This window comes from Dipteris shenzhenensis, chromosome 26 (assembly GCF_047967505.1).
Source record: "Dipteris shenzhenensis isolate YYH24624 ecotype China chromosome 26, Dip_SZ_1.0, whole genome shotgun sequence".
In the NCBI taxonomy this organism is placed as follows: domain Eukaryota; kingdom Viridiplantae; phylum Streptophyta; class Polypodiopsida; order Gleicheniales; family Dipteridaceae; genus Dipteris; species Dipteris shenzhenensis.
The window spans coordinates 15285567-15312245 of record NC_141621.1 but is presented as its reverse complement, the minus strand read 5'-3'; the positions used below and the strand labels follow the sequence as shown (position 1 = coordinate 15312245).

Genomic DNA, 26679 nt, shown 5'->3' with positions numbered 1-26679 from the left:
GTTCCTGTAAGGCCTTTGACGTTGACAGTCCGTGATCGATCGCAGATCAACGGAGAGTCCAGGCAGGCACAGGAGACGTGAAACGCAGGTGTAAATAAAATCGTTGACGAAACTTTGGTGGAGCGCCAGTCGACGGGCAGCGTGCACGAAACCAGTGACGGGCGAGATGACGTGGAGTCCCGTAATGGTTTGATGGGCCTACGAATTGACGGGGTTAGCTGGAGATTGGCGCAGAACGACGGAGAGTAGATCGTTAGCGCAAGTGATTAGTCCAGGGGCTGGGAGATCGTCATCGACAGGAACGGTGAGCAGGGTTCCCGTAACCCTGACGGAACAGGGACTTTTGAAGGCACGGCGCCGATCAGTTAACTCAGAGATTGCAAAGGTTTTGGCAGACACGTATCATTCACAAGCAGGCAGTACGTGGAGGGCTGATCCGTGACAGAGTTTTGACCTGAGTCCCTCATACAGGTTTCGATCAGAGAGCAGGTTTCGTGGACATCTATATTCGTGACTATCTCGCGGGCCTAACTGGGGAACGAGTTCATAGACCAGGGGGCTCTCTATCACTTGTGTCAATTCTGTGTTTTCTTCTTTTGAGTCAGTTTGCTGATGCTCCGCTTGCATAGAGTTTACGGTCTACGATGTTATAGGGACATATTATGCCTGTGCAGATGCCTGTGTGCTTCAGTTAGAATTAGACTGCAGGAATTTCCCTAGTATAGGGAAAAGCGCCATCTGTGATATATGCCTGTATTAAATACGTGATCAGTGTGAATGTGGGATTGCAGGAATTCCCTAGTATAGGGAATTGTGTTCAGAGTATCAGTACCCTGAATTGTGTCAGCTTGTGATTACAGTGTTCTAGGGGTGTTTTAAAAAAAAAAAAAAAAAAACCCCAAGACAAACCACCTATTGAACTAAATGGAAGCAGAAGAAGGGGCTTCCAGGAGGGACCCTGGTGAATCAGGAGTCCGGCCGACCCAGCAGGGATCGCGCCCAGTAGCTCATACTTTATCTGGCAGGATTGCATTGCTGGAGGATGCCTTGCAACAGTTGTTAGCGCAGCAATTACAAGCCAACGCAGGGCAATCTGAACTTAGGAGAGTGATACATAGTATGTCTGCCAGACCTTCTCGAGAGGAGAAGGGAAAGGCTCCAATGGAACTGGAGTCTAGTGTCCATACGGTCGAGCCTAGGAAGGCTAAAGTGCCAATTATTGCCAATTACAGACCGGAAAAGTATTCTGGTCGGATGAACGACCGTAGCTCCGATGTCATTGAGACCTGGCTACACAAATGGGACGAGGCGTTCGCCATTTGTGAGATCAGAAATGACATCAAGAAGATCCGCGAGGCCACCCATATGTTTAGCGAGGCAGCGGATCGGTGGTGGATTAAACAACAAAAGGATGGCATAGCATCCACTACCTGGGAGGGGTTTAAAAGAGAGTTCAGGAAACACTTCTTACCTCCTGACGAAGCATCCCGAGCTTGGGATCAATATAGGAACCTTCGTCAGAGAAATTTATCAGTGGCAGAATACACTGATAAGTTTCGAGAGAGTGTAATGAAGGTTGACGAACCCCTGCCTCAATCAATCCAAGTGAAAGATTTCATATTTGGATTGAATGATCGAATAAAAATGGAAGTTCGGGCTAAGTACGCGAACACGCTAGATGATGCAATAGCTATAGCCCTGAACTACGAGGATGCCAAGGGCAGCAAGCCAAGTGGGTTTGCACAGGTCGGAACCCAGTATGGGTATCCGAAGAAATCTGGGTTTAAGAAGAAGTGGGCTAGTAGAGGGAGTGGCTCGCAGCCGAGTGGTCAAGCCAAGCAGGCGAGACCGGCTGAAACTCCTAAGCCAAGTACCACCATTGGAGTGAAAAGGAAAGTAACTCCAATGGCAGCCCGGGCTTGGTCTAAGTCTCCCTTGAACCCAGAACAGCGGGAAAAAGCGAGGAGAGAAGGCTTATGTTTTGGTTGCCTTCGACCTCATCAGTGGAGAGATTGTCCACGTAATAAAGATCGTCGGATGGCTGAGATGGTGATCTCAGAGTGCGACGTGGAAATGCAGGGAAGTCCCAGAGCGGAAGAGATGCAGATTCAGCTAGCGGGATCTTCTCAGAGGTTAGTACCTTGTTTGTTCTGTGTGTCTGTTACTAAGTTAGTGACGAGTGCACCTGATAACATCCTATCTAAGCCCGCAGCAACGGGGTATACAGCCTTCAATGATACGGAGTTAATCAAAATGAAAGGGCAAGTGGCCAGTCATGATGTCATTGTGTTGTTTGACTCAGCGTCAGCTCACAATGTGATTAACTCCAAGCTCGTGAAGAGGCTGAAATTAAAGACAAGTCCATCTGACTATGCATATACAGTCAGGATGGCAGATGGAAGTTCAACTGAAGTATGGGACCAAAGGGTTACCCAGTTGGAGCTTCGGATTCAGGACTATGCTGAGAAGCTTGATTTTGAAATGACCAAGCTTGCTCATGCGGATATAGCCCTGGGAATGGCGTGGCATTCTAGGAAGAATCCAGCCATTGATTGGAAAAAGCACATATATCAATTCAAGATGAATGATGTGCTTTATGTCTTGCGAGGTGAAAGAGATATACCTCAGGGACCATTGGTTTCCGTGATGGAAATCAGAAAGGCTCAAGTAGAGTTTTTGTACCTTTGCACCGCATCGGTAGAGTCGATGGATGATTCTTCGACTAGCACTGATGTTACGCAAAGTGGTCAGATGGCCAAGCTGGCTAATCTTATAACAGAGGAGTTCTCTGAATGTTTTAGGGACGAACTACCTTATGGGTTACCTCCAGAGCGGAAAGTTCAGCATAAGATTGAACTGATCCCGGGGGCAGAACCTGTAAATAGACCTCCCTATAGAATGAGTTTTACTGAAGAAGCGGAGGTGCGTAGGCAACTGGAAGAATACCTCAAGTTGGGGCAGATTCAACCAAGTTTCTCACCTTTTGCTTCACCAGTGATATTAAAGAGGAAAAAGGATGATACGTTTCGCCTCTGTATAGATTACAGAGCATTAAATAATATCACTGTTAAGCACAGGTATCCGGATTGATGATTTGCTAGATGCATTACATGGAGCCGTGATTTTCAGCAAGATAGATCTTAAGTGCGGCTATCATCAGATCCGGATTAGAGCCGAGGATGTGCATAAAACCGCTTTCAGGAGCAGGTTTGGTCATTATGAGTTTTTGGTAATGCCATTCGGACTTACCAATGCTCCAGCGACCTTCGTCATGCTTATGAATGATTTACTACGTCCGTATATCGGAAAGTTCGTAGTACATTTTATTGATGATATCCTGATATTCAGTAAAAGTGTTACTGAGCATCGTGAACACTTAAGAGTAGTGTTCAGTACTTTGAGGAAAGCCAGTCTTTATGTAAATAAAAAGAAAACTATACTGTGTATGGTTAGGCTTGAGTATTTAGGGTTCATAATTACTCCACAGGGGGTAGAAATGGATCCGAAGAAAGTGGCTGCGATACTAACTTGGCCAATCCCTCAGAGTCTGACCGCGTTGCGATCATTCTTGGGATTTGTCCAGTTTTATAGAAGGCATATCAAAGGATATTCCGGAATAGTATCGCCATTGACTGATCTGACCTCAGATAAAGTACCTTTTATTTGGGGACAGAATCAACAAGAAAGTTTTAACACCATAAAACAAGCTGTGGTCACAGGACCGGTGTTAAAAATAGTTGATCCCCAGAAACCATTGTTCCTAGAAACCGATGCAAGTGGCATTGCGGTAGGAGCAGTCCTCCTTTAAGAGGGAAGGCCAGTAGCCTTTGAAAGCAAGAAGCTTTCTCCCTCTCAAAGGAATTGGCCAACTCATGAATTGGAGTTGTATGCTGTTATCCATGCTTTGAAAACATGGAGGCATTATCTGTATGGTTCAGAGTTTTATGTGGATGTGGATCATGATACTCTGAAACATTTTTGTAAACAGCCTGACTTGAGGGGCCGCCAAGCTAGGTGGGCAGAGCTCATGCAGGAGTTTAATCTAACGATTCGGTACCGAAGAGGAAAAGACAATAAGGTGGCTGATGCGTTGTCTCGCATTATGCACAACCTAAGTTTCACGGTATTAGAGAGTGCTCTAATGACCGAGATAAGAGAAACTCAAAAAGTGGACGAGTTTGTCCAGAGCTTATGGCCTAAGGCTCATGTGTTAAAACCCGGGGAAAATGAAAAGGATGACCTAGCATCCAGAAAAGGCCAAACTTATGCAAGATATACCATAAGGGATGGTATGCTAGTTAGAAATGGCAAGGTTGTAGTACCTGGTCAGAATGATCTCAGGCAGAGAGTCATTCGACAATGCCATGATAGCCCGTGTGCGGGACATCCAGGAGTCGAGAAGACATATGATCTCGTGAAGCGAGATTTCTTTTGGCCAAAGATGAAAAAGCATATTCATGAATATGTGACACGGTGTTTCTCGTGTCAGGTAAGTAAGGCCGAGCGGGTGAAGCCACCCGGACTTTTACAGCCCTTGGAAATACCACTAAGTAAGTGGGAGAGCATTTCCATGGATTTTATTGTAGGGCTACCTGCAACACAAGGAGGATATAATTCTATCCTTGTGGTGGTTGATCGTCTAACCAAGATGGCTCACTTCATTCCGACTAGAGAGTCTGTTAGTGCCCCGCAAGTGGCGGATTTGTTTATTAGACATATATTTCGTCTGCATGGATTGCCTAGATCCATAGTGTCAGACAGAGATGTCAGGTTTACCGGTCACTTTTGGACAGCGGTATTTGAGACACTAAGGACTGAGTTGGGAATGAGTAGTGGGGATCATCCTGAGACGGATGGTCAGACGGAGAGAGTCAACCAGACTTTAGAGGATATGCTGAGGGCATATGTGTCATTGAGGCAACATACATGGGACAAGTGGTTGCCATTGTTGGAGTTTGCCTACAATGATAGGAAACATTCATCTACTGGGTTCAGTCCGTTTGAGCTGAACTATGGTTATAGGCCAGCCAATCCAACTATAGTTGGAGTACCTCAGAAAGTGCCTAGTGCCGCGAACTTTGTAGTTCAGATGCGGGAGATGCTAGCACTTGCGAGAGCTAACATCCGCCAGGCTATGGATAGAGCCAAGGTGTATGCGGATGAAAATCGGTCTATAAGAGTATTTGAAGAAGGAGAAAAAGTTTTTCTCAGAATTCCTTCGCACTCGAAGTCGTTGACTTCAGGAGAGTGTGCTAAGTTATCACCTCGATACTGTGGGCCGTGGTTAATTCTAAAGAGAATAGGCAGTGTAGCCTATAAATTAGAATTGCCACAGGGGTGTAAGGTGCACCCGGTTTTTCATGTTTCACGTTTAAAGAAATTTTTACATATTGGTGACTCACTAATCGAAGGTGTGGTTTTGTTTCAGGAGATAGAGGATATTGCAAGGCGCAAACCAACAAGAATCCTGGACCGAGGAACAATGCAAATACGAAATCGGAAGATACCCACCGTGTTGGTTGCATGGCATGGTCAGCCTCTATCCGAAGCTACCTGGGAATCCGTATATCAATTGCGGAGAGTGTTCCCAGACTTTATCATCGAGGACGCTGATGTCTGAAGAGGGAAGGAATGTTATGCTCTAGCCGAGGTAGCATGACCTCGGAAGAATCAGTCGACATTTCCCTTATAGGATCTATCTTTGTAATATATGTGTTTGCGCTTTATGTAAATGATCGGGAGGGATTAATGTCAAGGTCCTAGGTGAGGGCTGATAGCACCAGACTAGATAGATCTGAGACCAAGGGCCTAGTGCAAAGATTGTGCCTAGGGGCAAGGAATTAAATGCATCCCAAGAGAGGGGTGAAATGTTGCATTAGGAAGGCCCTATATGGATGACATGTGGCATCTAGATCTATCTAGGGATTTGGGGTCTGTCAAGGCTAGTCAGAGAAGATAAGGATTGTGATTTTACGTGATTTCATGAACAGCTCTATCTCTCTTGCTTGGAAGTCTTGGCAGAATAGGCTGGGAGGAAAAGAAAGGTGCTACTCCCGTGATCTTGAAAGAGAGAAAGAAGAGATTTGTGACAGAAAGTCTTTCAGTCTCCCTTGGCTTTACAGGAACCTCGACGTTCCTACTGTGTCTCCTTTAAAGGCATCACCTCGGTTGCTGATGTTATAGATGATGCTGGTACTGTGCTCCCCTTTTCTCTAGCAGCCACTACATATGGATTGGGCTCTCATTATCGTCCTTTGTGGCGACAAATTACTTCTATGCTTTTGCCCTTTGTTCCGATTCCTCCTTTGGAACTCCAGGACCGACTGGAAGATTGGACTTTGACTTCTCCAGGGTCCTCTTCTCCTCCTTTGAGGCTATCTGAGATTACTGTACCTGCATTGTATAAAATCCTTTTGCCTCAACCTTGGGTTTCAGAGAGAGGTGATTCTATTTGGCGAATGCATCGCCCAGCCAAGTGGTGGAGGAAAAGATTACACCAACTTTGGGCCTATAAAGTACCGCTTCGGCAACAGGTTTTCTTTTGGCGAGTTCTTTTGGGAGTGTTTCCATCTGAACAGCTCTTAGCTCATCGACACATTGCTCCTCCACTTTGCCATAGATGTTCTGCTTCTTCGGAGATTGTGCCTTACTTGTTTTGGCATTGTCCGTGCTCTCGTGAGTTTTTTGATCTGCTTCGACAGCACCTGTGAGCGACATTCAGTTTGGGAAGTTCTTCTGGCTATTTGGGTTTCATCCATCCAGACCGGAGTTTCATCTTTTCTTTATTTGGGTTCGCTACTGGGCACTATGGTCTTTATGGACATATAGGAATTGTAAAGTCTTTGGTGATCCTACTTTCTCTCTGTTTGGCTTTTTTAGGCGTTCTCTGCAACAATCTTTCTTTGATTGCTTGCAGACCCGCTGCATAGATCATGAGGTCTTTTTGGCATATACTGAAATTTTCAGTTAATGTACATGTAGAACCTTTCTTTGAGGTTACTACTCATATAATATAATCAATCAATGATTTCACCCAAAAAAAAAAGTGTGTGTGTGTGTGTGGTCCATACAGTCGGGGAAGTCCGTACAGTCTGCTTATCAGAAAATAAAATAAAATTTAATGTTGAAAATCTGTGCAGTCAGAAAATCCATACAGTGTCCGTACAGTCGGGGAAGTCCGTATAGTTTGCATGTCAGAGAAAAAAAAAAGTTTTTGTACTGGCGAAAATCCGTACGATTTCGTCCATACAGCCAGGAAAACACCGTACAGTTTTGCACCTGCTATGCTTGCTTTCCTCCTTATAAAGCGTTGCTGCTTCCAAGTTTTTTCCTTAACTCGAATGGTGGATTATTCCTATGAGAAAACCTTTCACAAAGACAAGTCGGTTTCCAACAAGAAAAAAAAACAGGTGATGGATTCAGATGAGTCCCTTCATGACTGTGCTGAGGCTCAGCTTGTTTATGAGGTTATGCATGAAGGGTTTGAAGACACCCGTAAAGGTTGGAAAGATCCACTTCCCACCACTGGCATTATGGTGGAAGTGGATGATATATTTGATCCAGTTAAGGAGTATGCAAAGCATGCCATTATAATTTTCTTCCCAGGACAGATGCCTGCTGCTGCAGATGTTGGGAATTGGTTGATTCGAACCCTGGGTGGTTCTTATGTCAAAAAAGTTCATTATGCAGCGAGGGGCTTTTTTGAGATCATCATGGCTGATGAGGAGCACCGTCAGGTTTTGCTGGAGCACTCTCCTCTTTCCTATGGCCAGCAGATGGTCCATGTTCTACCCTGGTCTTCCCCACCCGGGATTACCAGGCATTGATTTGGCATCGGTTTGGGTAGAGGTTGTGGATTTTCCTCAATGCTTGTCTTCTCTTCTACCTAAAATTGCAGCTTCCCTCGCTTGTTTCCTGAAGAAGAAGTTGCTGCACTTTTGTCCTCTCCTCAGGCTGATGCTTCATCCCAGGGCAGAGGCCCGGACATTGAGATGGAAATGCAGACGTAGACAGCCCGTTAGTTGCTGTACATACCTGTCCCATAACTGTAAATATGCTTGATCATCGGAAGTGTGTTACTCTCAATGTACAGGGAATGTGTGATGGTCGCAAATGGAAACTGGTCTGGATGTATATCAGGCAATTGCAGCCTGATATAATTGCTTTGCAAGAGCATAATCAGCATATGTATGCTGGTCAAATAGGCCATTTTGCTGGTTATGATATCTTCTATGCTGGAGAGCACTCCTTTTCTGGTGTGGCTTTTTTGGTAAAACACGACCTTCAACTTGTTGTGGCTCTCAATGATCGCCATGGTAGATGGATTATTGTTCAATGCCTTGTTCAAGGGGAAATTTTTGAATTTGCATCGGTTTATGGCCCCTAGTCTTCTCGTGATAGAGCTTTGATCTGGGCTGCCAGGCATACTTATCCATGGCGACAACATGCCTTCATTTGTGGTGACTTTAATAATGCCCCGCAATCTGGTGACAACACCTCAGGCCACACTCATATGTTCGCTTCCGAAACACAAGCATGGTCTGATTTTTTGCTTCAGTTCCGCCTGGTTGATCTCTGGAAGGAATTACAGCCCATGCTTCCGGGTTATACCTTTCTACATAATGCTCAACCTTCTTATCGGGCACACTTGGACAGATGGTATCAGATTGATCCACAGCATTGTGATGCCTTTACTTGTCAAATTTGGGTTGATCATGCTTTCACACATTTGGATCATGCTCCTCTTTGGTTGAGGCTTTCCTTACACGAATTTCCCACTGACAGATTGCCTTGCCGAAGGCTTTTGCTGATTAATAATAGTTATCTGGAGCATGTTGACTTTAAAGCCTTGGTCTCTGATGCTATTCCGCCTCTGTCTCATCAGATACGCATTGGTTTGGATTATGCCTGGCAGGCTTTTGTTGCTCGGATGCAAGCACTTATTCGAGATTATGGCAAATCCTATATGCAAGCCACAAGGGAGACTGTAGCACATGCCGAATTTACATGTCAGAGTTTGACTGAGGTTGCTCATCTTCGCCCTTTGTCTTCAGAGGAAAGCATGCTCTTATGTCAGGCTCAATTCTCTCTTCAATCTAATGATCGTAGAAAGCTTGCTAAATGGGCAACTCGTTCCAGACAATGGGCATTTTTGGATAAAGGCTGCTCTTCCAAGCAATTTTTTAAGAGTTTACACCGCAAAAGATAGGCTGCCAATATCTGTCGGATCCGGATGCCTGATGGTTCTTGGTCAACATCTCGTTCAGAGCTTGCTGATTTATGTGTGCAGCACTTCTCCACTCATTTTGGGCATCTGGATACTCTTTCTCCTCGGGTCGTGTCTGCACGTCAGCTTCTTTTGTAGCATGTTCATCCAATTCTGTCTGATGCTCAGGCTTTGGAACTTGAACATCCCTTCACTGAAAGGGAATTGTCTGATGCACTGAGATCCTGTGGCAGATGGAAATCTCCAGGATGGAATGGTCTCACTGTTGAATTTTTTCTTGCATTCTGGGATCTTCTTAAATTCACCTTGCTGCAAATGGTAAATACAGCATGGCAAAAAGATGCCTTTGTCATGGAAAAAGGGTCTTCTCAAGCTGATTCCAAAAAAGCAGCTATGTGATTCACTGGGTGATTGGAGGCCAATCACACTCATGCCAATCATTTACAAGATCATTGCCAAAATGGTGCTTGATCGGATTAAAGGTTATTTGCATGATGGGTTGCATCCCTCCCAATATGGCTTTGTTCCACGTCGCCATATCATAGATAACATTGCCAATGCTTATATTGGGATTGAATATGCCAAATACACGCAGCAGGATGTTCTACTCTTGCAGGTAGATATTGCAAAAGCCTTTGACACAGTTCAATGGCATTTCATCTCGCAAACTATGCAAGCTTTGGGGTTTGGACAAAAAATGCAGCAGGTTATTTACTGGCTTTACAGAGATAGCAATGCGGCTTGCATTATCTCTGGGGATATCTCTGATGAGTGGACTCTTCGTTGTTCAGTCCGCCAGGGATGCCCTCTTAGTGCTTTACTGTATGCCATTGCTACTCATCCTATGCTGCAATATATTGATCATCTTGTGGCTACAAGATCACTTCATGGCTTGGAATTGGATGCTAATCGCAGCATGGTTGCTCAAGCTTATGCTGATGATTCTTTCTTTACCCCGAAGAATACGCCCCATGATCTTGGTGCCTTGATGCAGGCCCTCTCTATTTATGGTTTAGCAGCTAGTCTTCATGTTAATTTTCAGAAGTCTAAGCTGCTCCCTTTGCATTCCAAAGACTGGCATAGTCTATTATGGCTCGGGGATATCATTCCACCCACTTAGTTTGTTCATCATCTTGGTTACCCTTTGGGGTGAGAACTCACTCGCCGACAACAAACTGATTGGGTTTTGGCTAAGCTTTGAAAAAAGCTTGAGTATTGGAAACTGGCAACTTGGCCTTTGCACGTTCGTCTTCGAATAGTGCAGTCCATCCTTATGGCATATATTCAATTTTACTTGCCATTGATCATGTTCACTAAGGCAGATCTTACATCTTTGATGTATGTCTTTATTTAGGCACTCTTTGCAACAATCCTTCTATTATTGTCTGCAAACTCAGTCGATAGATTATGATGTATACTTGTCATATATTGAGATCTTCTCTTGATGTACCTGGGCACATCCTTTTTTGGGATAGTGACTCTGTAATACAAAACATAAAAGCGTTTCACACAAAAAAAGCTAACTTGTGGAATAGCGCTCTGTAATATAAAACATAAAAGAGTTTCCAGTTTTTTCTGGAATAGCTAACTTGTAATATAGAGCATTCAAAGTTTTCACTACTTTTAAAAAAGTGTGTGTGTGTGTGTGTGTGTGTGTGTGTTTGTCCTACACGAGGATTTTCCCTTGATGTACTTTTTCAGCTTCCCAGTTTTGGCATAGCTACCTTGTAATATAAAGCATTCAAAGTTTTCACCCAAAAAAGAAACAAAAACAAAAAGTGTGTGTGTGTGTGGAATCATACCCTTCTTTACTTAATCTGCTTCACATAGATGTGTTATGCAGACTAGTAAATAGAAGGGCTCCTGCTGCTCCTTTGTGCTCAAACTCTTGCTGATTTGCTGGATTCTGAAGTGAGGCCAAGGGCCTCCCTTTTATAGGGCAAGGCCACCCTCAAACCAACTGACCCAGCAGGGGGTTGAACCGTCCCCCTTGCTGGCCCACCTGTCTGCCTAAAACTGACGCCTTGGGGCCTTCAAAACTAGGGCATGTGCCCTCATTTTCACACAGGCGCCTAGCCCCTATGCAGTTCAACCCATTGGGCTGTGGGCCAACCAGGTTGGCTGGCCCAACCGTCTGGTTGGCTCAGCCCAACCAGCCCTTATAAAAAGTCTCCTTCGCTGGCCCTGACAGGGCTCTCTTTCCAGCTCCACTCCTACACCATCCCACTGTTCTTTAGTCACTTCCTGCAGGCCAGGTCCAAGGCAAGATGCCCCGCCATCTCTTCTGCACAACAGCTCTTTTGATGCAACCTCCGAAGCTCTAGGTGGATCTCTTGATGTGCTTCCCACATGGCAGCCTTGCTGCTGTCCATGTGGCAGCCACTTCTCCTCTCTCTGGGCAGATGCCCTAGGTCTCCCTCCCCCATGCTCTCTTGCCTACAGATGGGGAGGTGACCTTTCCAACATATCCTTGAGATGACACAAAAATGGTGTTCATTGTGGGACGCACATCTTTGTATCTGTTTCTCCATTTTGTTGTACTCCTTGTAGTTTAGAGGCCCATACTAGTTGGTCATTTGAACACCACAATCTTTGAGCGAAACAAGGTCACCTTCATCTCAATTGTGGATGTTTGTGCCAAGTGGCAGCCCTAGAATTCCATGATCATTGCTCGTGCTCAAGATGGCATGGCATGTAGGCCTACACTATTTAGAAAAATGCAAGCTGAAGGGTCTAATCCAAATGAAATCTCCTTAGATGCATATGAGTATGAGGCGCACCTAGAAAAGAATCTGTTGACTTCTGCCACTGTACATGGGAGCCACATTTATTTTTGTATATCTCCTCATGTTTATACCTATTGCAAGAACAAGACCATTGATGATGTGATGGTGGTGTTCCCAGAGCTTCACAATGAGATATTGTCTCTTGGAATGCTGTGTTTATTGCGAGATCTGAGAATGGGCATGAAAAGGGTGCCACAAAACAGTTAATTCAAATGAATGGGGAAGGCTCAACACAAGATTTTCTTCTTTGTGTTGTGAATGTGTAGCCAGTTTTCAAAATTGGGCTAGATTCCAATCTTGGGTCATCATTTAATGTCATGACTGCTTTCTGTTACCGCAAAACGGGCATGTGATTCATACTATTGTGTTTCAGATGTTGTGAATGCCTTCATCAATATGTATGGAAATTGCAGGAGTCATGATCGGGGTTGGGAAGGTTCCTATAGTGCTATTTGCTATTATAATACAATGAGACTTAAGAAGGATTGGACATCCAAAGTATTATCTTAACATGTATATGGCAAGCTCAAGAGCCCTGATGTTGAATGATGGGATGGAAACTTTTGCACATGAGCTAACAATGTAGAGTTGGGCTCCTTTCTTAATGTAGAGGGTATTGTGGGGAATTTAATGTCATAGCACAAGCCAAAAGTCCTCCCAAAAACCCCCCAGCGGGGGGAGGCAGGGGGGGGAAGGGGGAGAGGTGGACTATAAGAGGGCGCAAAGTAAAAGTTATAAAACAAGCGAGTACAAGTACTTGTGAGACTGCCTTTACTACAGGAGGGAGGGAAGGGGAGGGAGGCAGAGAAGGACTACTCACGAGGGAGGGGGGAGGGGGAGGGAAAGGGAAGGGGGAAGAGAGAGAGAGAAAGAAAGAAAGATATATTAACGTCTGCAGAAGGCCTCACGGGCCCATGAGACAGTGCGAATCCAAAAGGTACCTCAAAAAGCCACTGAGGGCTGAAGCAAATGGTTCACTAAGACCCTTGCTGAAGACTGAAAACTGAAAGCTAAAGCAAAAAGTGCTAACACACTAAACTAGTGAACATAATACTAGAGTAGCAAAGTAACAGAAGAGTGTCAGGTGCTCAAGGCTAGCACTCCTAGTACATGCTCAGGTTCCACATATCCAGGTAACCTGGTGGCACTCTGATGACATGTGAGAAGCTCTCGTATTTGTGTCTGTTGAGCTGTCTCGTGACGTGGGGGAAGGCGTGGTCTCCTCGACCTCTGGACCTCGGTGGGCTACGTCAAGGGTGATGCCTTGTCTCTGGCGGTCGCCTCTGAGAAGGGATGAGAAGTGTGTGTCCCTCGTCTTGCCGCATCGTGGTGGACACTCGTACTGCTGATCCATGATGCTCTCATCTCATCAAGCTCCTCTCCCTTAGCCACACTAGCAGCCGACTTAGATGCATAGAAGTCTGTAACAAAACTTGTTTCCCACATGGAGGGGGGGAGTAGTACAGTAGACTACCTGCTTGGTCCACGGATACATGGTTTTACTGTGCCGCCTCCTCCGACCACTCATATTTTACTTTTTGTATATCGATCACCGTGCCAGCCATGAGGAGGGCCCCCCCACTACCCACTCGTGTTCAGATCCATTTGGACCGTGCTCTTGACCCAGTGTATGTAAGCCACCTGGCTTCTGAGCTTCCAGTACTACTAGGCAATGGGATGGACCTCGCACATGCATCAAACTCTCTTATATCGGTGATATAGGATGTTGCCGCTAGATCCTTTCCCACGACACGATATGCACGTGTTCCAGATGGTAGGATGCTCCAAAATCCTTGGTTTGATGATGAGTGCAGAGAGATGAGAGCTCACCTTACATGTGAGATAGCACTTGGACATTTGATTTCACCAGAGGCACATCAGATCTCACGCTGAGTGACACGGCGTAAGAAGTAGGCTTTCTTTATGCACAGGGTGGATGAGGATATCCTACTACGGGGTGGGGACTCTTATCAAAAGGGAAGTCACCCATTCCCATCACAGATCCCGTAGTCTGGCACACATATGCTTGCTCTCTATATGATGTCCTAGGTCAGGCACTACCTGATATGTCCCCTATGTCTAGACCCACCACATGTCATTTGTTTACTCCACAAAATGTGCGAGCTGCCCTTCTCCGGCTTCATAACCGACCATCACCAGATCATGAGGTACTACGCACTGAGCATTTTGCGCATGGGCAAGAGATCTTGACCCCAATCTTAGCACAGTTGTTCAACCATGCCGTATGCCATGGCTTCCCACCTACCTGGAGCACCACCACAATAGTACCGATACACAAGGCAGGTGATCCCATGGACATTGAGAACTACCGTACTCTTATGATTAGCCACAATTTGGCTAAGATATATGGGTCGGTACTAGAGAGGGAGATCAACAGCCACATAGAGGATCACGACCAGCGGGCACTTGGGCAGGAAGGATTTTGGAGACAACACTCCACCTTGGATCACATTTTCACCCTTAGGGCTGTTATTAAGGAGGCGAAGTCGAGGCATCAAAAAGTCTACACTTTCTTTCTAGATTTCTGTAAGGCATTTGACACTATCCCACACTCCCGCCTGATCAAGAGATTACAAGAGCTATAGCTCCCAAATATCATGATTTGGGGGGTCATGAGTCTATATGAGTTTGTCAAAGGGAGGATACGCGCCCCAGAAGGCTTATCAGACTGAATTGAGAGCACCATCAGAGTAAAGTAAGGCTGCCCCTTATCAGCGATTCTTTTCGGGCTCTATATCGATGAGATTACTTCTTTTATCAAACAATCGACTAGGCGGAGAGGGTTTGCTCCTGACCGACCTGATGGTGCAGATATTGCTATACGCCGATGACATAGTCCTCATATTATCCTCAGCAGAGGGACTGCAGCAAAGAGAGACTTGAAAGTTAACCTTGGGAAGACCACGGTTATGATCTTCAACACCTCGCAGGCAGTGTCCCGTCACCATAGTTTGACATACCGTGGCAAGCCTGTGGAGATAGTGCAGTCCTACACAAATTTGGGGATAGTATTCACTGGACCAAGTTTCATGATGATCCATGCGGGTACGGCACGACTCACATGAGGACGGGGTGCTTTGGCCCGACTAGAGAGGCGATGCTTCCAGACACATTTCCAGGACCCCCAAGGAAGGGTTGGCTCTTTGACACGTTGGTGAGACCAACTGCCATGTACGAAGCACCTTTCAGGGGGAGTGATCAGCGACTGAGTAGAAGAGATTTGAGAGACTACAGGTGACCATGGGATCCAGGATGATTCGGAGTAAACCCTCAGTCCCTCATCAGAATATACAGGCAGAGTTCGCCATGACCCCTCTCTCCAAGTTGATGCCATCTTTCAGACAGTGATGTTTCTTCACAAAGTTTAGGACCCCAGTGGAGACTACCGAGGCTAGCATTAGAGTCTTCTAGGTGACTAGTGAAGATTGGTCATATTCCAAAAGGCTGTAAAAAAAGATGGAGTAAGACCATCGGAACCAGGGCACTTGTCCTTATGAAGAGCGAAGAGAGCAGTCCTAAACTCTGTGTTAGTAAAGAGTGCATCACAAGTGAGGATATCATCTCTGGTGTGACAAACACTGGTAAACTCTGTTAAATTTCATCTCTAGTCACATCTATGGCCTGTGTGTCAGGCTCTGCATAAAGAAGGGAGGCTTAGAAAGCTGTCGCTGAGTTTGACATCTAATACAATAACTGAAGACAAAGGATGATGCTCCTTGAAGAGAGCTTCACGCTAATATAAGTTTCGTTCAAATCGGACCATCGAGCGAAAAGTTATGAGCAAAATACTGACAGGGGGTCAAACTGTCATGAAAAACACCTACTCCTTCTACTGGTGCCGAGAATACTACTTCCATGATTAGACTTCATCAACAATCCAAGTCCCATAGAGGTCACCTAGGAGGGAAGGAAGAGCTCCCTTTGTGACTTGGGAAATAGATAAACCATGTCTGCGCAATGAGCGGCCGAATAGACAACACTTTTGAGCACTTTGGAAGAGAAAACAATGGAAAAAGGGAATAGACACTCAAGAGATAGAACCTGAAGTGACCTTCATTACCAATAGAGTGAAACTCCACTCCAATGCAACTCAAAATACTACAAACACAAGGAAGAAGAAGAGGTTTCATACGCACAAGAGGGAGTGGAAGCTCCAAGACTACTCATAGAGAGAGAATGAACTAGAGAGAGATGGACTCAAGAGTCTACATAAGAGAATATCTACAAGAGGGAGAGAAGGCTCATGGAAGAGGCTTGAGGAGACTAGAGCTACGGTAACATGAGGCCTAATGGTGGAAAAGATGTTGAACAAGAAAGAGGAGGGCTGCTTTTATAGAGATTTTGTCACCCTCCTTCAACCATTTACAATTGCTACCTGTAGATTCATTTCCCCATCAATCACATAAGCCCGTATGTCACCATCCATGTCCTTTTTGGCTACTCTTGCCATGTGTGCCATCAAAAGATGCTCAAGACTCTTAAAATATTGAGAAAGTCAAGAGTCTCCCCACATGGAGCCCATAGGGACCCTCTCTTTTCCATATGTCCACATCCTCCTTATTCCACATAGGAATTCTAGAAGGATTCCTCTTGACTCCACACTCCTCCACATGCTTGGCATGCGATCTCTCTTATATTATTGGAACACATGAACATGAGTGCACCTCTTTATATGACTCACTCTTCCTATTTTCTAAAAACCCCATAACATCCCATACACAAATAACTCTCACCCTATACCAAGGTATTTATCATTCATACACATGGTATTTTACAATGATCTATTCCACTCATCCTCTCAATCCCATACAATATCTTAGAAAATAAAAATAAGTGAGAGCCACTAGGCTATCACTTGATACACAAACTCTTATCAAACATAGAAGAAAACAATACCAATACCAAATAAAAAATATCAATTTTTGGCATCACAGTTGCCCTCTCTCTGAGCTCTCATGTGTCTCGGTGTAGAAGATCACATCTCTGTTATGGTATGTCTCCAAGAACCCCCCTGGGTTGGACCATAGGGTGCCATTACAATTCCACACTATCATACTCAATTTGTTTTGCATACTCACCCCATCGTTCAGACACCATCATGTCCTGTCCCCTCCTCCTGCATCTCGTGCTTCTTTGTCTGCCCTCTCTCGAATGATCACCCTACCTTCTCTGTAAACTGCCCATTTCCCGTCTTGTCTTGCGGCCACATTCCTTCCCTTCTATGCTCCTGCTGTAGGAGTTTGAGATCTTCATCAAGAAAGATGTTGGTCTTCTTAAGTGCTGCCCATGTACTCATAAGGGTGGATCTATCTGTGGCTGTTCGTAACTTTACAACCAAAGACCTCATCAGTGCATCTGTTTTACCCACTCTCCAAGCTGATTCACAAGTGAGGTTTACTCCCATCTTGTCAAAGAGGATTTTGGCATCTGACATGGGGTTGTCTCCTACTGCTAGGCCTCTGACCAACACATTCAAAATCTTGCTGCCCTGTTGTTTTTCTTCTTCAATTGTTTCAGAAATGAGCTCCCTTTTCTTTGGTGTAGTGTCTTTCTTTAGTACATCTTTCCATGCAAGCATATATGCTTTCCCCTTCGTGATTTGTTGTGTGATTTCCCTTGTACCGTTGTTTGCAGATCTTCCATTTCCTTTTTGAGTTGTTCATTCTCTGATTTCAGCATATTAATGATCTTGCGCCCTTCCTCCGACACCCCTTTTGCATTTTTGACCTGTTGCATTTGTTCTTTATTGGTGTTCAGCTCCTCGTTAAAGGGTGGCTGAAACTCCCCTTCTTCCCAATGTGCACTTGCCTTCAGTTTGTCATTCTCACTTTGAAGGGCAGCAACATGGGGCTCCCAATGTCTCAATCTTTAAGGTCAAAATTACTGGTTTTTTCATCTAGAGCATGGGTAATGTCCTGCAACATTTTACCTTTTTCACATGTCCATTTGTTTTGCATCTCCTCTTGCCATTTCTTCATTTCATCTTGCATTTGAGCTCAGAGGTTTGAGAGCTCATCTTCTCTAGTCTCTCTCAACTTCTCGCGTAGGCATTCAATTTTTGTGTCTTGCATCTTACATATTTCCTTGAGTGTTGATATGCATGCCTTGGTGCTCGGGTCTTCTATTTTCTCCGCTTTCGTCTAGATGAGGCTATACTTCCGATCCTTATCACCCCTTGTTTTCTGGTCGGGTGAGCTTTCTTGTCCCCATAATGGCAGCCTTTCTTGATCTGAGCTGCTATGGGCCTCGGGACCCCTTATGGCGCAGCTGAGCAACCCGTGGGGTGGCTATGAAACCTCGGGACTCACATCAGTGCCCTTGGCACCCCGGCAGCAAGGTGTCTCTGTTCCATGTCAAAGGAGAAAGGGCCCGTGATAGCTTGGAGGGCTCCTCTATTGGCGGAGGGCTCTCGTGGCACTAGCGGAGCTAGCGTGGAGGGGAGTGGGAGCATGGTGAGGAGTGGAGCAGCGTGGCATGGCGGAGAAGCATGGCGGGGAGTTGGTGAGGCGTGGCGAGGAGAGAGAGAGAGAGAGAGAGAGAGAGAGAGAGAGAGAGAGAGCACAAAATTAGAAAGAATCCATGTGGCAAAAGGTTGTGTGCGACACTTTTTTAAAGAAAATTTAAGTAGAAAGAAAGATGTATTAATGTCTACAAGAGGCCTTGCGGGCCTATGAGACGAAGTACACACCAAAAAAGTAACTCATACAAGCCACTGAGGGCTGAAGCAAAGGGTTCACTAAGACCCTTGCTGAAAGCTAAAGTGCTAAACTAATGAATCAAGTGTCAAAATGCTAATAAAAAAAGGCAAAATACTTAGTAAGCAAAGCACAGCTTATTATCTGATATGCACCCAAGCAAAAGCCTCTATGCGGTTTTTTGAATCTTAAAATTGGACAATATAAAACATTTAGCACAAAGAAAAGAAAACGCCAAAGAAACTGGAATGGGTGAGAATGAAAGCAAGATTACTAATGATGTGGTCTCTTGCAAAGAGAATATAAAATTTATTCTGTGGTAGAATGATATACCTGGAGACTTAGAATGTCCATTTCAAGCTCTTCAATGCGTATGTGCTGCTGCTCCAGTTCTCCACGCATTGAGCTTTCAATGAAAGCACCATCCTCCAAAGCACGATGCAAGTCATCCTCTTGCTTTTCCTTCTCCGTTATAGTCATCTTTAAGTAAGCAATTTCAGAAGACATCATGTGAAGTCGATCAATCAGCTGTAGATTCTCAACATCTACTGCAGTAGTTTGTTGTTTCTGTTCTTCAAAGAGTGCCTGGACAGTGCAAAACTAGGCATAACTATCAAAATATTGTTTTGTTCCGTTTCATCCACCTTGAACAAGAGATTAATGATGTCAGGTCAAGTACATAAAAGTACATTTAGACAAGGAATTAAAGTCCTTCACTTCCCAGTCCAACTACCTTTCCTTCATTATATTAAAAAGAGGTATTACACACAAGGAAAGTAAAGGCAGACTGTAAATGGCTGAGGAAACAAATTATATTGACAAAAAAAAACTTTGGATGATACTTTATTTTTTGTCACTTGAAATTTAATACAAATTTCTACTTTTTGGAAACATTATACACCAATGATATGATGTGACTTTGGATTGCACATCACATGCTAGCTGCATCCAGTATATCTTCTTTAAATTGTCATAGATTAACCAGACTATCAACAAGGCCACCTAAAAGATATTGCAGCATTTGCAAAAGAAACTTCAGAGGGAAGATTCATGTAAGAACCTCGCATACTTTACCTTGGCTTCAAGAAGCTCATTTTGGACTTTTGCATTTGCAGCCAAAAGGTTATTAAAGGTGGAACGCATCCAACAATGTAAAGAAATAACCAACAGAGTATGCCGTCGTCGAGAAGCAAGCAAACGCTCTAGCTGTGAAGCTCGTCTTCTCCATGCCATATCCTCCCACCATAATACCAGTACGGCTTTTGCAATCTAGCAAATTAGAAGTAAGGGTATTGAAATATACTGACACAGTTCCTGAATTGTAATTTTGAAATATTATATTAAATGTCACTCTTTGTCCATATCAGATCCAAGAGAGGACGTTTGCATGAAGAAAATGAATGAACCTACATTAGTCAACTTAGTTTCGAATCCCTAGGTTATTTTTCACTGCGTCTTTTAGTAAACTAGATATACACAATCACGTGAGAGCACGTTGAAGTTACACGTGATAAACTCTAAAATCAGAGATAGTAAGTGGTTAAAAAGCCAACCATGAACATGTGGAAATAAAGCCCCAACATTTACACGTTCATTGCAAAATATATGGAAGGTTTTGTTAAGGTCGCAAACTTGTTCCCCCAAGATTGTTATTAATTATCTAGAAAGCCACTCAGCTTTGTGCCTTTCTGATGTTCAATAAATAATTATTTGGAGTCAAATCATTTGCTTCCTTACTAAGATCCCAACAGGTACCCTTTCTCCAAGAGGCTTGCTTGCTTTTCAATAAAAATGATCCTTCTTATATGGAAAGAAAGAAAACAAATCTGGCAGAGAAGTATTAAGTGTAGTATGAGGGTAGCTGCAATACCTTGCAAACACCCAAGCGGATAACCCAGGTCAATAAAACAACGTGCCTGTGCCCCATAATTGAAAGAGGGGCCTGTGCAAGCTAAACAAGACATTTCTCCCCAAATAAGGAAAATAATAGTCTTGAATGGGTGTGATAGAACAATGACACATATCCAGACAAGACACATAAGGTTTTAACAGCAAACATACCCAAATAGACAAATAGAAAAGGCTAATACTCCCTTAGAGATAGCTCCTGCGTGCCAAGCGACCGCCTTGGCCTGCAAGATTCCTTTATGTATTCACATAACAAGGTGTTCGATTGATGATAGTCCCCCATCCTGGTTGTTAGCCCTTATTTTACAGATTCCCTAGGCAATGGGCTAGATTCTCTGAAAACTGGCTGATTGACAGCCAGGTTTGCCTTTGTTTCCCACCACGATCAACACCTCTCAAGTTTCTGATTTGTATGGTCGGTTTTTAAAAGCATTAATAGAAAGTTCTTTTCTCTGGAAAAAACAGTTCCACAAGGAACGGGTAGGGGATTTGGTTGTGTCAAGGTCAAGTTGGAGGTTGAAGCTAACAGTTTAGGGTGAAGCCTGAATAGGCATGTCTTTTCAATGTCATAGGAGATATATATTGGAGTTTCTAACTCTCCCCCTAGACAACCCAATCTGTACAGTGCCCCCTCCCTGGCCTCCCCCAACTTTCTCCGCTAGGTGATTCATCAAGACACATGTAATGGCCACACGCAATGGGATGACTGAAGAGACATGGTAGCTAGCTAGGAACGGAATGGAAATATGGAAAGCATAATGAAAGGCAAGATGGAAAGGAAAGAAAGTACAAGTGCAAGGCAATAACCAAAATATTCATAATGTATTGATAGCTTGATGTTGACTAATGTAATAGACAATAGACAAGTACAGCACTATATAGTGTGACACTAGACTCTAGAAAGCCATAGTGTATATGGGATAACTCCCAATATGACACGTGGCATGTCTACGACTCACTAGACTATAAAACACTCCCTAGACACCTAGTACACTCAAATTTGACTCACTTTGACTTCATATTCTAACACCCCCCATGAAGGCAAGGTGAGAGACTACTAGAATGGAACCAAGAACAGAACATGACAATGACGGTCATCAAAATTGTACATGCCCGTCTAAAACTAGACATTGTTCCCACACAATCCTAAAGGCTAGTGAGCATAACATAGAAATCTCATCTAGCATGGCTCAGAGGCTCATCATGCATGGATGCATGACCAACTCAGAGGTCAACATCCTAAAACTCACAAGCCAAGCCTGATAAACAAATAGACCTATCAAAGCCAATACATATGGCTCCCACAGTACATCCCCCCTTGGCTTCATAATAGGACATGTTAGGAAGCCACACACCAAAATAGGAAAACCAATACATCTTTTTAGGAGGACTATCCAAGGAAGAGGAGCTTTAGACTCAATGGCAACCAAACACTCAGTTACATATCATTTTAGGGGGGACTACCTAGGGCAGAGGACCCCAAAATACATCAAGTTGTAGGAATAATAAAAATAGATCTCTTAGGAGTAAGAGATGTCCTCCAAATAGCCACTGCACATGTGTGCACATCCCTGCAAGTCAATGATGAGATCGATGAAGAACTAGACATGGATGCCCCAAAATATGTGTCAATGAAGTCCATGGGGTAGCTATATGGAGCAGTCATCGCATGACTCTCAAGATAGAAGATGGAGAATCAGCTAAAAGTCGATGTAGAGACCGGAGGTGCCACAAGGACTAGTAGAGTCACTCAATGTGCAAGCCTTGCACCACGGAAGAAGCCGGGACCTCACATCAAGATTATTTTTTCTTTATCTTCTTGCTGCAAATTAGTGTGGAGTCTACACACCATTATAGAATGCGGATGAGGTGTGCAATGTGGCCACTCGAATGGCGAGAAGATAGAGCTTCCTGGGCAATAGGAGAAACATGAGCAGCAGGAGAAGCCGTGTGGGCAGCTAGATGTCGAGCAGATCTTGGCAGCAATCCCGAGGCTAGAGCACTGAGACGGACTGTTTGCAGAAGATGGTGCACATTTCGAGACTGGCTGTATGGGCAGTACTGCAAAAGCGTATGGACAGCAGGCCTGTTGTATGGCGCAACAGTCCGTACAGTTGTACGGCTGGTACAGGCTGTTTGTACAGCCTTGTTGTATGGTGCAGCAGCAGCGTAGAGCAGCAGTTGCGTGCGCAGCTTTGGGTCAGCAAGAGCTTCGTGGTAAGGCAACAAAGGAGGGTAGAAGAGCGAGCAGAATGGCGGGCTTGTTTGTTGCTTGCTGCGGGCTGAATGGCGAACAGAGGAGCGGGCAGAAGATCCGCAGGATGGCGGGCAGAGAAGCGGCTCGTTGGCTGAGCATTGGCGGGTGCTGCAGATCCACATGGTCCTTCCTAGCTGAGGCTTGTGGTGAGGCTTGGGTAGGAGAAGAAGAGCTCAAGATGGAGAGGCAAAGGAAGAAGGGAGAAGGGAAGGGGAGCTCCTCCAAGAGAAGAGAGGGCAGCTTCTCTTTCCGGCCACCCTCTACCTCATGGAGAAGCAAGGAGGAAGGAAGGAAGGCTCTGATACCATATGAAGAGACATGGTAGCTAGCTAAAAAACGGAATGGAAATATGGAAAGCATAATGAAAGGCAAGATGGAAAGGAAAGAAAGTACAAGTGCAAGGCAATAACCAACATACTCACAATGTATTGATAGCTTGATGTTGACTGATGTAATAGACAATACACAAGTACAACACTATATAGTGTGACACTAGACTCTAGAAAACCATAGTGTATATGGGATAGCTCCCAATATGACACGTGGCATGTCTAGGATTCACTAGACTATAAAACACCTCCTAGACACCTAGTACACTCAAATTTGACTCACTTTGACTTCATATAACAATGACACTCGTGATGGAAGCGATGCTAGGAGATTTTATTTTTTCAATGAAAAGACTTCTATTTAGTATGAAAGAAACCCCAAGAGCGAGGCTCATGGGGACAAAAAGCATGCTAATCAAAGAGAGCTAGAGAAGCACAAACGTTGAGGCTGAAAATGCCACCTCAACCCTATGGTGGCCTATGAGAAAAATCGAAGTCACTCTGCTCTCTAAGAAAAACTATCCTCTTGGTAGATGCCGCTCGCGAAGACCCTTGCATGCTCACCCAAATGGCCATCAAAGTGTGTATAGTATTTGTCCAAATACTAGCCAGTGTGTGTGAGGGGTGGATCTGGGAGCCATCCACATCCTCTTGCATCTAGATCTCCAAATATGCCATGCTAAAATGCTCGCCAAATCCCCATGAATAGAAATCCAAAAGAAAAGAGAGATTTTTCTCTTCCTGAGGGATTTCCAAAGTCTCTTAAAAAAAAAGGATTTCGGTACGTCAGTAGAAATATGAAAATTCTCCCAATCTAGAGCTTTGTTGGGCTTCTAGTCTCTAAGGTTAAGCTGAAACTTCTAGCATTAGTAACTGTGTAGTGAAAGAAGGAGAGGCTTTTCTCTCGATGCCCTACATTGATTCACTTGACTCCCCGAGATCCCACTGTAAATACTTTGTTGGGACACGTGCATAGAGTCAAATCCTCCATCACCCAAGGGAATGTGATCCGGGTTAGGGTCTAGATATCATCCTGAAACCAAGAAACATTACTCCACATGACCTATAACCTGACAGGCTCAAAAACAACGTCTATAAGGATATCCTCATCTCTAGACCTAGACAACCTGCTCCCTAGAGTGAACATCAAAAACCAAGGCATCCCTATCTAAACTCATCGTATTCCTATGACCTGAGATGTGGATACTTGATCTCGTAATAGCGCCAAGCCAAGTAGAGCTATGGCGAGACTGATCACCTATATCAATCTAATCTAGGGGATGGCTATATCAATATGCTAATTGCGCTTCCTCTAAGGTGACGACTACTGCATATAATAAGAAGTACCAAGAGGTCTGTCATGATCATCTTGCATGTATCGCTTGAATCTCTTGCGTGACACACCCTTTGGAGGTACAAAATCAGTCGGTGGCTGAATCGGGGCATGTGGATGAGGAGGAGGTTGCTATAAATTCTGATTTTCAGCTTGAGCCTCAGGTGGTGAACCAAATGCTATAGGAGGCATCCCCTCAAAAACATCATCTGAAGAAGCTGGAATTGAAAATTCAGCATGTGTATGTGCTGAATTTTCTGAAAATATTGAAGATGCAAGACATGGAATGGAATGCAAAAAAAAAGGCAAGACTAGGAAAGCATAATGGAAATGAGATAATGCCAGAGAGAAATATACAACTAAGCTCACTCAAATTGACTCCATTTCCTAACACCCCCCCATGGAGGAAAGGTGAGGGATTACTGGAATGGAACCAAGAACAGAACATGACAATGATGGTCATCAAAACTGTGCATGCCGGTCTAGAACTAGACATGACTCCCACACAATCTCAGAGGCAAATGAGCATGGCTCAGAGGCTAGTGAGCATAACATAGAAATCTCATCTAGCATGGCTCAGAGGCGCATCATGCATGGATGCATGATCAACTCAAAGGTCTAGGAGACCAATGCACCAACAAATAGACCTATCAAAGCCAAAAACACATGGCTCCCATAGTACATCTCCACCTGGCTCCAAAGACTAATGAGGAACATGGAGCCACACACCAAAAATATAAAAGAAATACATCATTTTAGGAGGACTATCCAAGGCAGAGGACCTTTATTGACTCAACACACATGATTTATTGCATTCATTTTTGGGAAACACCCCCAGGGCAGAGTACCCAATGCTTTAGAAAGAAAAATCATGATCTCCATCATCCTCTAGATGTGGGAGACAAACTATAAGAGCATGATCTTGTGTCGGCGAGTCATCTTCGTCTGCATTATCACTAGTGGTGGATGCCACCCAATTGGCATGATCCTTCGATTATTATTGAGCAAGCTTCTGGTAACTCCTGCCCTCCGTATGACCGAGCTTGTTGCAGTAAGTGCACTTGAATGGCTTGAATGTCTTTCCTCGTGCTGGTGGAGTCGATGGCCTAGGTCTCTATTTGCTGGTGGAGGGAAGTGCCTGTGTAGTATCTGCTGAATAAGATGGAGATTCTTTGTTGCGGCGATCCTTTTCAAGCAAACGAGACACCATATCTTTGAATGTAGTAGATGCAATGCAAAGTACTTCAAGGGCATTATTAAAGCGAGAAATCCCTTCCATACTTGTCATCAAGACAGCCATTTTGTCCTCATCATCCGGGCAACACTTCAAATTGGAGAGTTGTTGAACTAAAGATTGAATTTCTGCTATATGCGCACTCAAAGTATCAGACTCTTCCATTTTCAGCTTATAAGATTGCATTTTCAGAAATACCTTAGAGTTGGTGATCTTGTTACCAAATATATTCTCAAGGCGTGCCTAAATCTCCTTTGCCTTGGACTTGAAGTCGATGTGATGAATCAATGAATCATCTAGGCAAAGCCCGATGATTGCGATGGCCCTCGAATTGTGTTACTTCCAAATCTTTCGTGTTTGAAGCTCCGTTGATGCCTCAAGTGCTTCATCATCTTCGATGGCATCCCAAACATTCTTCTTCGTGAGAAGGAGTTGCACTTTTGTTTGCCATGAGGGAAATCCGTCTCCCTTGAATTTCTCCACAAGGAGAGAGTTGGTGGAAAGCGAACCCATAAAGCTGGCAGCTAGGAGAGAGAAGAGTTATGGATAGAATGAAGGGCACAAGAAAGTTGAGGGAGAAATGGAGGGCTGAGGAAGAAATGGGAGAGATGGCATGCACAATGGAGATGTAGGAGAGGAAGAAATGGCGCGCAGAATACGGGTACCAACTTGCGGGCAGCAGCTCCAAGAGAATGTCAGGCAGAAGGAGCAAATGGCGGGCTAGAGCAGAGGTCAATGATGAAGAGGATGGACAGCTCCACGTTGAGCTGGCTACATCATGCTTGAACTGTCAAATCATTGAGCTCCAGAACAAAATTCGCATGCAAAAACAAATTTCGTCACTTCTTGCAAGGGTTGTAACTTTTCACAGAAAACTCAGATTGCAATGA

At 44.4% G+C, this 26679-nt stretch overlaps 1 protein-coding gene across 1 annotated transcript in view; it reads right to left on the bottom strand.

Moving 5' to 3' along the window:
• LOC147884725 (uncharacterized) overlaps positions 1–26679 on the bottom strand; it is a 134713-nt gene that overhangs the window by 22130 nt on the left and 85904 nt on the right. Inside the window, exons 10-11 of the mRNA XM_087397210.1 lie at positions 19803–19997; positions 19062–19313 (exon numbers count right to left, since the gene is read on the bottom strand). Of these exons, the coding sequence (XP_087253336.1) occupies positions 19062–19313; positions 19803–19997 (447 nt within the window). The remainder of the gene's footprint in view (positions 1–19061; positions 19314–19802; positions 19998–26679) is intronic.